Here is a 12,684-nt window from a genome sequence, read left to right as displayed (position 1 = left end):
CAGATCATATGTTACCAGACTCATGATCATACCCACCAATGTGAATAGTCGTTTTGATTACTTTAGAAATTCTGATGGAATGTTATCTGTCCCTTCTGACTTATTTGTTGTTAAGTCCTCCAAATCTCTCTTTGACTCTGATTCTATACTGGGTCTCCTATCTCCTCTATTTTGATTCCTGTTTCTTCTTTTATCACATCAGACAAATTTTCCCCCTCATAGAGGCTTTCAGTGTATTCTTTACACCTACCCGCTCTCTCCTCTGCATTAAACAGTGCAATTCCCATTGCACTCTTCATGTTACCCCATTGCTTTTAATTTCTACAAAGGTTGTTTTGACTTTCTTATATGCTGAGTCAGTCCTTCTGACAATCATTTCTTTTTTTATTTCTTCACATTTTTCATGCAGCCATTTTGACTTAGCTTCCTTGCACTTCCTATTTATTTCATTCTTCAGCGACTTGTATTTCTGTATTCCTGAATTTCCCTGAGCGTTTTAACATTTCATTTTTCATCGATCAACTGAAGTATTCTTTCTGTTACCCATGGCTTCTTCACAGCTCCCTCTTTCGTACCTATGTCCCTCCATTGAACTTCTGTGATTGCCCTGTTTGCAGATGCCCATTCCTCTTTAACAGCACTGCCTATCTATAGCCTTAGAGAACTTCTAGCATATCTCATCGTTCCTTAGTACTTCTGTATATCACTTCTTTGCATACTGATTCTTCCCAAGTAATCTTTTTAAGCTTCAGCCTACTTTTCATCACAAGTACATTGTGATTTGATTCTGTATCTGGCCCTGGGAATGCCTTACAATCCAGTCTCTTGTTGCGCCATCTCTGACTGACCACGATGTAATTGAACTGAAATTTTCCCGTATCACCTGGCCTTTTCCAAGTATACCACCTCCTCTTGTGATTTTTGATCAGAGAATTTGCTATTACTAGCTGAAATTTATTACAGAACTTGGTTAATCTTTCTCCTCTCTCATTCAATGACGCAAGTACATATTCTCCTGTAACCTTTTCTTCTGCTCCTTCCCCTACAACTGTGTTCCTTTCGCCGGCCGAAGTGGCCGTGCGGTTAAAGGCGCTGCAGTCTGGAACCGCAAGACCACTACGGTCGCAGGTTCGAATCCTGCCTCGGGCATGGGTGTTTGTGATGTCCTTAGGTTAGTTAGGTTTAACTAGTTCTAAGTTCTAGGGGACTAATGACCTCAGCAGTTGAGTCCCATAGTGCTCAGAGCCATTTGAACCATTTTGTGTTCCATTCCTTCATGACTATTAGTTTTTCATCAGCTTCTTGCAAACTAATTCTTTGACTGCAGCATCCTGTCCTAATTCGTAGGTACATCCTTTAATTCTTCCATATCCTATCTGCAAATTGTTACACAGTTTGCATGTTTTTCTTAGTTATTACCCCTAATTGTGTCTGGTACTATTTTGTTTTGTATGTGTCTGAATTAACCCTTCTTTAAAATCTGCGAATGTTGTGGCTTCCTTAAGAGCTTCTGTATACCTTTCATAAGTTCTAGCTTCCACTTTTAGTCTGTTTTGCAACACACAGTGATTCCTTATCAGACCAACCTTCCATCTCAGCCAGATTTTCAAGGTCTCCCACAAAGGTCTGCATAATCCTTGGTTGCCTTGCCAGAAGAAGGAGCAATGAAACTTGTGATTGACAAATCTGCACCCCGTTGTGACAATTGTGATTGTACCTACACACAGACTTTTGTATTATCTGCTGTTAATCTAAATCTATGTTATTACTCTTCTATTCACAATAAAGTGCCTGGCAGAGAGTTCAGTGAACCACCTTCAAGCTGCCTCTCTACCGCTCCACTCTCGAATGACACGCAGGAAAAACGAGGACTGAAATTTTTCTGTGTGAGCCCTGATTTCTCCTATTTTATCTTGATGATCATTTCTCCGTATGCAAGTGGGTGTCAACAGAATGTTTTTGCAATCGGAGGAGAAAATTGGTGATTGAAACTTCATGAGAATATCTCGTCGCAACGAGAAACGCCTTTGTCTAATGGTTACCACTCCAATTCACGTATCATGTCTGTGGCTCTATCTCCTCTGCTTTACGATAATACAAAAGGAGCTGCCCTTGTACTTTTTTGATGTCATCTGTCAGTTCCACCTGATGCAGATCACACACCACACAGCAATACTCCAGAATAGGGCGGTCAAGCGTGGTGGTAGTAGTCTCTTTAGTGTACCTGTTGCTCCTTCTAAAGGTTCTGCCAATGAACAGCAGTCTTTGATTTGCTCTACCCACGACATTATGTGATCATTCCAATTTAGGTTATTTGTAATTGTAATCCCTAAGTATTTAGTTGAATTTACAGCCTTAAGATTTGTGAGACTTATCGCGTAATCGAAATTTAGCAGATTTCTTTTAGTACTCATGTGAATAACTTCACACTTTTGTTTTTTCAGGGTCAATTGCCATTTTTCGCACCATACAGATATCTTGTCTAAATCATTTTACAGTTTGTTTCGGTCATCTGGTGACTTTACAAGACAGGAAATGACTGCATCATCTGCAACTACTCCAAGAGGGCTACTCAGATTGTCTTCTATGTCGTTAATATAGATCAGGAACAGTAGAGGGCCTACGACACTTCCTTGGGGAATGCCGGATATTACTTCCGTTTTGCTCTATGACTGTCCATCTATTACTATGAACTGTGACCTTTCCGATAGGAAATCATGAATTGAGTCACACAACTTGAGGTGATATTCCATAGGCACACAGCTTGTTTAGAAGATGCTTTTGAGGAACAGTGTCTGGAATTTCACAAATATGGAATAAATTTGACATCCCCTGTCAATAGCACTCATTACTTCATGAGTATAAAGAGCTAGTAGTGTTTCACAAGAATGATATTTTCTGAATCCGTGCTGACAATGTGTCAATAAATTATTTTCTTCGAGGTACTTAATGATGTTTGGATACAGTATAAGTTCCAAAACGCTACTGCAAATCAATGTTCGTGATATTGGATATTCAGCGGATTACACCTAATTTCCTTTTTGGGTAATGATGTGACTTGAGCAATTTTCCAGTCTTTAGGTACAGATCTTTCTGTGAGCAAGCGGCTGTATATAACTGCTAAATATGAAGCTATTGTATCAGCATACTCTGAAAGGAACCTGACTCGTGTACAATCAGGACCGGCAACCTTGCCTTTATTAAGTGATTTAAGCTGCTTTGCTACACCGAGTTTATCTACTTCTATGTTTCTTGTCATGGCAGTTGTTATTGATTAGAATTCAAGAATATTTACTTCGTCTTCTTTGGTGAAGGAGTTTCGGAAAACCGTGTTTAATAACTCTGCTTTAGCTCCACTGTCATAAATGACTTCACCCTTGTTATCACGCAGTGAGGGTATTGATTGCATCCTGCCACTGGTGTGCTTTGTGTATGACCAGTATCTCTTTGGGTCTTCTGCCAGATTTCGAGACAGAGTTTTGTTGCGGAAATTATTAAAAGCATCTCGCATTGAACTACATGCTATACAGGGCTATTACAAATGATTGAAGCGATTTCATAAATTCACTGTAGCTGCATTCATTGACATATGGTCACGACACACAACAGATACGTAGAAAAACTCAGTTTTGTTTGGCTGAAGCCCGCACTTCAGGTTTCTGCCGCCAGAGCGCTCGAGAGCGCAGTGAGACAAAATGGCGACAGGAGCCGAGAAAGCGTATGTCGTGCTTGAAATGCACTCACATCAGTCAGTCACAACAGTGCAACGACACTTCAGGACAAAGTTCAACAAAGATCCACCAACTGCTAACTCCATTTGGCGATGGTATGCGCAGTGTAAAGCTTCTGGATGCCTCTGTAAAGGGAAATCAATGGGTCGGCCTGCAGTGAGCGAAGAAACGGTTGAACGCGTGCGGGCAAGTTCCATGCGTAGCCCGTGGAAGTCGACGAATAAAGCAAGCAGGGAGCTAAATGTAAAATCTTACAGAAAAGGCTAAAGCAGAAGCCTTACCGTTTACAATTGCTACAAGCCCTGACACCCGATGACAAAGTCAAACGCTTTGAATTTTCGGCGCGGTTGCAACAGCTCATGGAAGAGGATGCGTTCAGTGCGAAACTTGTTTTCAGTGATGAAACAACATTTATTCTTAATGGTGAAGTGAACAGACACAATGTGCGAATCTGGGCAGTAGAGAATCCTCACTTATTCGTGCAGCAAATTCGCAGTTCACCAAAAGTTAACGTGTTTTGTGCAATCTCAGGGTTAAAGTTTACGGCCCCATTTTCTTCTGCGTAAAAAACGTTACAGCACACGTGTATCTGGACATGCTGGAAAATTGGCTCATGCCACAACTGGAGACCGACAGCGCTGACTTCATCTTTCAACAGGATGGTGCTCCACCGCACTTCTATCATGATGTTCGGCATTTCTTAAACAGGAGATTGGAAAACCGATGGATCAGTCGTGGTGGAGATCATGATCAGCAATTCATGTCATGGCCTCCACGCTCTCCCGATTTAACCCCATGCGATTTCTTTCTGTGGGGTTATGTGAAAGATTCAGTGTTTAAACCTCCTCTACCAATAAACGTGCCAGATCTGCGAGCTCGCATCAACGATGCTTTCGAACTCATTGATGGGGACATGCTGCGCCGAGTGTGGGAGGAACTTGATTATCGGCTTGATGTCTGCCGAATCACTTAAGGGGCACATACTCAACATTTGTGAATGCTTAAAACAACTTTTTGAGTTTTTGTATGTGTGTGCAAAGCATTGTGAAAATATCTCAAATAAAGTAATTGTAGATCTGTGAAATCGCTTCAATCATTTGTAATAACCCTGTATTTCGAACTTTAGCAAAACATAGCCAGTCTTGGCGATTTTGAGTTCTTTTAAAGTTGGCATGCTTTTTTCACTGCTTCTGCAACAGTGATCTGACCTATTTTGTGTATCATGGGGGATCAGTACAATCACTTATTAATTCAGGTGCTATTGACACTAACTCTTTGAAATCATTCGATAACTTTGCTACGCTTACATGACCAGATCAGAAGGAGTAAAGACTGTCTCTTAAAATGGTGTTAAGAGCATTTTTGTCAACTTTTTAAAATAGATATACTTTGCATTTCTTTTTGATGGTTGTAGGTGTGTTACGGTATTCAGCCTAGCGGCAACTGCATTGGGGTCGCTAACCCCTGTATTCGTCAAGATGCTCTCTATTTGTCCAGGATTATTTATTGCTAAGAGGTCAAGTATGCTTTCACAACCATTTAAACTTCGAGTGGGTTCATGAACTAAATGTTCAAAGTAATTTTCTTAGCATTCAGCACAATTTTGGATGACGTTTTTTGCCTGCCTCTGGCTTTAAACACACAATTTTTCCGGCATATCAAGGGTAAATTGAAGTCACCACCAACTATAATTGTATGAGTGGTGTACCTATTTGAAATGTTCAGCAACTATATCTTCAGAGTTGGAGTGTCACTAAAACGATCCAATTAATAGTTAAGTTCGATTGTCAAGTATAACCTCTACCCATACTATTTCGCAGAAACTATCTACTACAATTTCACTACAAGGCAAACTACTTTCGATAGCAATAAATACTCCACCACCAACTATATTTTTTTTAATTTCTGAACACTGTTAAATCATCTGAATACATTTTGGCTGAATTTATTTCTGGCTTTAGCCAGATTTCTGTACTTATAACTATTTAAGCTTCAGTGCTTTCTATTAGGGCTTGGAGCTCTGGTTCTTTCCCAACAGAGCTACAACAATTTATAACTACATTACCAATCGTTTCTACAACTAACGAACTGTGTTTTACCTTCTCCCTTTTAGACAGACGCCCTGTCTGTGGTTCCTTGAGACCCTCTAACCTAAAAAGCCGCCCAGTCCCTTCCACACAGTCGCAGCTATCTGTGTAGGCACTTCTTGTGTGTAGTGGACTCCTGGCCTATTAAGTGGAACCCGGAAACCCACCACCCGATGGCGCGAGTCAAGGAATCTGGAGCCTACATGGTCACAGTATCCCCAGAGCCTCTGATTCAGATCGTCTACTCAGCTCTGCACCAAAGGTCCACAGTTGGTTGTATCGACAATACTGCAGATGGTGAGCTCCACCTTAATCTCGCAAGCATCATTTTACCATTTTGGCCGGCCGCCCGAAACCATAGAGAATCTCCTCCGATCCAAAGCGACACATGTGATTGGTACTGACATAAGCCACCACTTGCATCTGGCTGCACCCTGTACTCTTTATGACATCTGGAAGCACCCTTTCCACATCTGGAATGATTCCCCCAATATGCACACTGTCTTCCTTCCCCTCCTTGGCAGCCAGGTTTCTAAGGGCCCCCATTACGTGCCTAAGTTGGAGCTCCCAACTACCAGCATACTCACCCTCTGTGAATGCCCATACCTTGCGGGCTGAGAAGCTTCCTCTGGAACAGGGTGGATGACTGCATCCCGCTTAGAGACATTGTCAGCCACAGATAACACCCGAAACCTGTTTGTCAAACGAACGGGGGAGGCCCAACTCAACTGCTTCCGGCTCTGATACCTCTCGCGTCTCTGGTTCTGTCGAAGCTTTGTCCTTCACAACACTCATTTTGAGAACTAACACTCACATGACAAGAAAACAAATGACATGAACTAACTTCTTATGTCTAATCTGAGCCATCATGACTCTCAGAATTGCCTATCTACATGCCTGCAACAATTAGGTGGATTGATTCCATACATGGTGCTGAGTGGCCCTCGAGGTTATGCTGTGCACATCTAACAGACACTAACGAATTGTGACTCCGATTAGTTCTAAAACTAGACAAATCCGCTGGTTGTCCACGTGCAGTGAACTCTACTTTACAAAGTGGACGACTGTCAAACTTTTTCCGTGACCAAAATTCCACCAGAATTTTTGGACTTACTGTACTATAGGTTGTAGGTTCAGATGTTGCTCTAAGGTGGTGACATCACTGATCTGACACCATAGTTACATGACCCATGGATTGCGATCTGTGGGGAGTGAAGAGAAGTTGGACAACAGTAAATTTGTCAGGCTGCGATCGTGATGACAATGTGGCAGCGCAGCTGATGGGTACAGCATTCTGGGATCTTGCTCTTGGGTATCATTGGCTTGTGGTATAGGCTGCAATACTGACAAGAGAATATTTCACTACATGAATGTCTAAGTACTTACAAGGTCCAGACTATGTTTGTTTAGGGCTTAAAGCACATACTCTAAACACTTCAGTGGTTGGCAAGTGGGGAAATGCCTCCATGCTTCCACTAGCATATTGTAGCATCATCTGTTGCTATAACGTACCCAGCTGGCTTTGCAACACCTGTTGACCCTGTTTTGCTTTGCAACGCATAACACTCTTGTCTCTGTTTGCAGCTTACTCTGTTGCAACCCACTTTCGCTCTGGTGTACTTTTTGATGGAATATGGCTGATACACTACAGTATCTTATCACTTCAGTGCATTTCCCAACTCGTGTTGACTGAAAAAGTAAAGCAAGGAGAAGGTGAGGAGGAAATGAAATTTAATTCATTGGGTGAGAATGTATGTGAAGTTATTTCACAGAATAAAAAAAAGTCAAATTTACTAAGAAACTTGGCAGCATGAACTCATTTATCAGTCTGAAAATGTACTGATTCGGTTAGCAAAGGGTGTTGTGAAGCTATTTTAACCTCTCTTGATACAAGCTGGCACACATCTGTCATAACTGGTCTTTGATATCCTGGATGCTGGAACTGGGATAGAGCTGACATCTGAGCACATCCTACACATGTTCTGTCATGGATCTTGCTGCCACAGGAGTACATAAGTATCATGCAGACAGTTCATAGAGACATGCCGTGTGTGGATGAGCATTGTCCTGTTAAAAATGGCACCATAATAAATCACATGAGAGGTAACACATGACATGGGACCTCCATGTCAAATAATTTTGCTGTAGAAGTTCCCTCAAACATACCAATATTGGTCAGAAGTCACAACCGACAGTTCCCCACACCATGACATCAAGAGTAATATAGCTATGTGTCTCAAAATGTTGGAAGAATGGATGGAATTCTTCCCTAGTTCACCATCATACTCGCTGACTGTGGTCATTTGGGGTGATGCAGAATCATGATTCATCGCTGAACAAATCGTAATACCATTCATCAGCTACCAGTGCCTCCCAACAGGGAGCACATTACTGTTTCTCAGATGGCAGGTGCAGTGTGAAGGGGCTATGGTGTGCTTGATGCACAGTACTGAGATCCTCCCTTGTGGTAGCCAGACATAAGTTCCCTTTCACACTGTCAGGTGGTGATAGTGCTTCCTTGAAAGGAGTCCTTTTCCTGTGTCCTTCAGTGATTACTCAACATTTGACACTGTTCACACCTCTTATGTGCTCTACAGGCCTTGCAACAACACTAAACATGAACAAAACTAATGTTTTGTGGTGTGTGTTACACCTCTCACAGACAATTCCAACTCTAGAATCATTTACATACCTTCTTTGTGGATACTTCTTCGTTGTGTACGCTTAGAATTGTTGTTACTGTGCAACATTTTGCGGTTAGCTACTTTACTGGTTGACTAGTTTCGTTGTTCTTAAACTTTTGTTTGGCTGGCACAGTTTGGTGGTACCACTGTTACATTTGATGGCATGTATTGCATAATTTAGGGATTTCCGTCAGGTGGAATCCTAAGACTAGTCAGAGGATGACTTGGTGAATACGTAGTCTAATTAAGAGTGCTGACTCTGATATTGATGATATTGAACAGCGGCCATTGTTGTTAAGAGATTTAAAGTCTCTGTTTTTTTTTTTTTTTGTTGAAGTTTCAAATGGAAGCATCTCTGTTGTGCATTTAATCACCTCCACCACCACTACAAACAACAATAATAGATGGTAGTATATTAATGAAAGTGACAAGAATTATTTTAACCTGTTCCTTTTTTTTTTTTTTTTTCTGCTATACAGGGCTTCCGGACGGGTTACATTTATAGACATCCACTGGTCAAAGGTGACCCTCCCCGACCTCGCAATGATGTTGAAGTTCCTCCAGCAGTGTCTTCCTTGGGATATATTCTTGAAGAGGAGGAGATGTACAAACAAGGGTATGAATTTGTTGTATACTGTTTTTCTTTCAATAATATAAACTAATTAACATTAACAATAAATTTGTTTGTTAGTTATTGTACACGATATTTATATCATAAAAAAATTGAACTTTGCTTTCTGAAATTTGCTTCAAGGTACTCACACAAAATAGAAAAACAAAAAGAAGGAAAAAATAGATGAAAGGGTGAAAGATAGGGGAAGTAGAGAAAAACTGTGTGTTCTTGTTTCCTTCACCCTCCCCAGCTAGCCACAAATTAAAGGGAATGTTGCATCATATTAATGTGTTCATTTATGTCTCATTTTGCCACATGCTTTATTCGAGATTGTAGGAAAAGGGAAATTCAAGTAAGAAAACTATTAAAATATTGGGAGCTGCCACATGCTTATCTTCAGAAAATGAAACTTGTAGCTGATAGAAACACTTAAAGTACAAAGCAGTATTTCTAGATTTGCCACAGTAGTTTCTCTGTTCACCTTTTATCATGGGTGGGCCCTTCTTAACTTACAGTCTGGATGACCTTCCCCCACACCATTTCCTATATTCTAAGACAAATTCTTTATTTTGCCATGAAGAAGGTATCTAATGTTTTGAATATTAGTAAATTATTTTCCATTAAGTGTTGGTCAGCAGTACTGGAAGTTAATATCCCAAAGGGAATTACTGGTTTGTGATGATAAATTTATTTCTACACAATCAAACCATGCTAATTTCGATGTGCAAAGGTTTTCCCAAAACATCCTAGATAGGTGGTATGATGCTCCTAATAGTAGTGTATCATTACCACCTTGCACATCCCCGAGTGTTAACTTATTTCAAATTAGGGTTATTACTCGTCCACACATACATTCATTCACTCACTCACTCACTCACTCACTCACTCGCTCACTCACTCATCGACTGTAGATACATGGTCACATTTCATGATCATTTGGGAATGTGACAGCAATCCTATGAAGTAATAAAAGCAAATAGACTTCTTCAGTAGTTTTCCTTGATCCCTTTAATGAGTCTGCTACTAGTTTTAGAGAACAGTGATCCAAATTCTGAACAGCACTTGTAATCTAAACTGCTAATAATTTTTATTCTGTGTAAAGCTGTTGCTTTTGAAAGGTCATATCTATCTTGCATTGCCACAAAAATTTGTATGTGCAGCCAACTAAAAGAGAATCTTACTTACTATAATAGCACTTACAAAACAGAGAGAGGCATGAACTCACAGTTATAAGAAACGGGATCAATAAGAGTCTGGCCATCCTGAGTTCTTAGGTTTTCATGGTTTTATCAAATCGCTAACAAAATTATTGTCAAGATGGTTCCTCTGAAAATGCCACTACACACTGATTCCTAGTCTCACATTTACTGAATTGAGTGTGTGCTCAAACCCTAACAATCTCTATGTTAGAGTAACTTTGATGTGTTATGAGTGTTTTTCTCCCTATTTAAATAAAATAGAAAGAAACATTCCACGTGGGAAAAATATATTAAAAACAAAGATTCCATGACTTACCAAACGGGAAAGCGCTGGTAGATACATAATAAAAAAACACACAAACACACACACAAAATTTCAAGCTTTCGCAACCACACTCGCGCGCACATATACCATGTGTGGATGGATATGTGTGTGTGTGTGCGCGCGCGCGAGTGTATACCTGTCCTTTTTTCCCCCCTAAGGTAAGTCTTTCCGCTCCTGGGATTGGAATGACTCCTTACCCTCTCCCTTAAAACCCACATCCTTTCGTCTTTCCCTCTCCTTCCCTCTTTCCTGACGAAGCAACCGTTGGTTGCGAAAGCTTGAAATTTTGTGTGTGTGTTTGTGTGTTTTTTATTCTGTCTGTCTACCAGCGCTTTCCCATTTGGTAAGTCATGGAATCTTGAGGCAGTAGAAATAGTTCATTTTTATTCAGATTGGAGGATATAGATGCAGTATCTCCATTTGTGGGGAAAAAAGTGTTTGCTATATGAGATTGCAGTGTGTCAGGCAGTTAAACTGTGCACATTTCTCAATTTACAGTTTCTTTTACAGCTTTTGTGTGTTATCTTTTAAATGATATTTCATACATGAATTATTCCAAAGAGATTGTTTTGCTGTATGGGATTGCAATTTTTTTTATATAAATGGCAAATTTCAGATTTACAGTGTATTCTCAGATATAGTCATGTTACATAATAATGCGTCTGCATTTCAGCTAAATAGCCTCCTCATGTCAGAGTTCTGCTGACACGTGGAGGCTAAAAGGGCTTACACGGATGGGTCTCTTTCTAAGGAGGATAGATTTGATAATGAATTGTCTGTAAATGTGGCAATTTTCCCACATTGTAAAATAAAAATGTGTTGGCACGTTGATAGTGATTCACCTGTCAACATAAAATGCCTGGCTTTAGTAAATTGTTTCTGTTTGTGTTTATAGGCAGTGGAAGAAGTACATCGATGGTAAAAAAACACATGACCGCACACGGTGGCTGAATTCTCCAAATGTATATCAGAAGGTGGAAATATTGGAAACGGGAACACCTGATCCAAAGAAAATAACGAAGGTAGAGGTCATAACTTTTGAAAACAAAGAGAGCAAGTAAATCATGATATAAAATCCCCATTTGTTTCTAGTTGTTAAGAAGGCCGGTCGTCTACTTCTCCTTATTTATCTTACACAAGAAATTGTTTATTGTGAAGACACTTGTTGTTTGGTATAATTAAATCAACATTCCTTAGTGTGATTCATGTTTTGCAATATGCAGATATCTTGTGCTCCATTTAAAAAAAGGAACAAATAATGCTTAACTCTTCTAAATGACAATTCAGTGTTGTGAAATGTAACACTACAAATTTTGTGCCACACGTTAAACTGAATTTTGTTGTGTTGCTGCGTATTGAATGTTTTGTTGATGATTCAAGTATTGGCTAAATGTTAAAAGTTCCTGGTGAAATTTTTTCCTCTCTGTAAAGATAGAAATTTCTGTTGCAGTAACTTTTACTTGGAAACAAATTTAAAAATCTTAAAGTAGAGTGAAGTAGAATGATCAGGCTGTAGACGTGTAACCATCTAAAGAAAATTTCAAGGGGTTGTATAAATACAACACTTGTAGTTTTCAGAGAAAAGTTGATACATTGTGGCGACAGCCACAGATCGGATACAGATGTATCATATAGTAGAACTGTTAGCATTAATGGTAAATATAAAGTGAAACAGACATTGGCTGTTTTCACATTACGCAGCATACATTATTTGTCCTGTAACTTCTCTTAGATGGTGGTGTCAGTGTTTGTACTTTTTGACGTGCTCTGAAATTATGTACATTTTTACTTTCAGTTGTATTATTAGCAATTTCTTTAAACAGAAGGTATTTACTGTGTTTATCATGCCATATCAAGTTTCAAAGGTTTTTGCTACATTCCATATGTTTTATGCTAGCAGTCTGTCTGTAGTTCATCATTGGAGTTCCTACAAACTCTGATTATATTCTAGAGATAGCATTGTTATTTTTTCTGATGATAATGTAACAGTTACTGCACAGTGTTGTACTATGGATTACACTACTGCGTGTATATGTAGTAATACT

General features: G+C 39.8%; 1 protein-coding gene across 8 annotated transcripts in view; it reads left to right on the top strand.

Moving 5' to 3' along the window:
- The window catches only part of LOC124615282 (protein hu-li tai shao), a 444,989-nt gene that overhangs the window by 350,232 nt on the left and 82,073 nt on the right, over positions 1 to 12,684 (top strand). For all 8 annotated transcript variants that reach the window (XM_047143165.1, XM_047143337.1, XM_047143425.1 and 5 more), the window contains 2 exons: positions 8,982 to 9,118; positions 11,535 to 11,661. In XM_047143165.1, the coding sequence (XP_046999121.1) occupies positions 8,982 to 9,118; positions 11,535 to 11,661 (264 nt within the window). The remainder of the gene's footprint in view (positions 1 to 8,981; positions 9,119 to 11,534; positions 11,662 to 12,684) is intronic.

Source organism: Schistocerca americana, chromosome 1, assembly GCF_021461395.2.
Source record: "Schistocerca americana isolate TAMUIC-IGC-003095 chromosome 1, iqSchAmer2.1, whole genome shotgun sequence".
Lineage (NCBI taxonomy): Eukaryota > Metazoa > Arthropoda > Insecta > Orthoptera > Acrididae > Schistocerca > Schistocerca americana.
The sequence above is the reverse complement of the archived record's forward strand: the minus strand, read 5'-3'. Positions and strand labels throughout refer to the sequence as shown.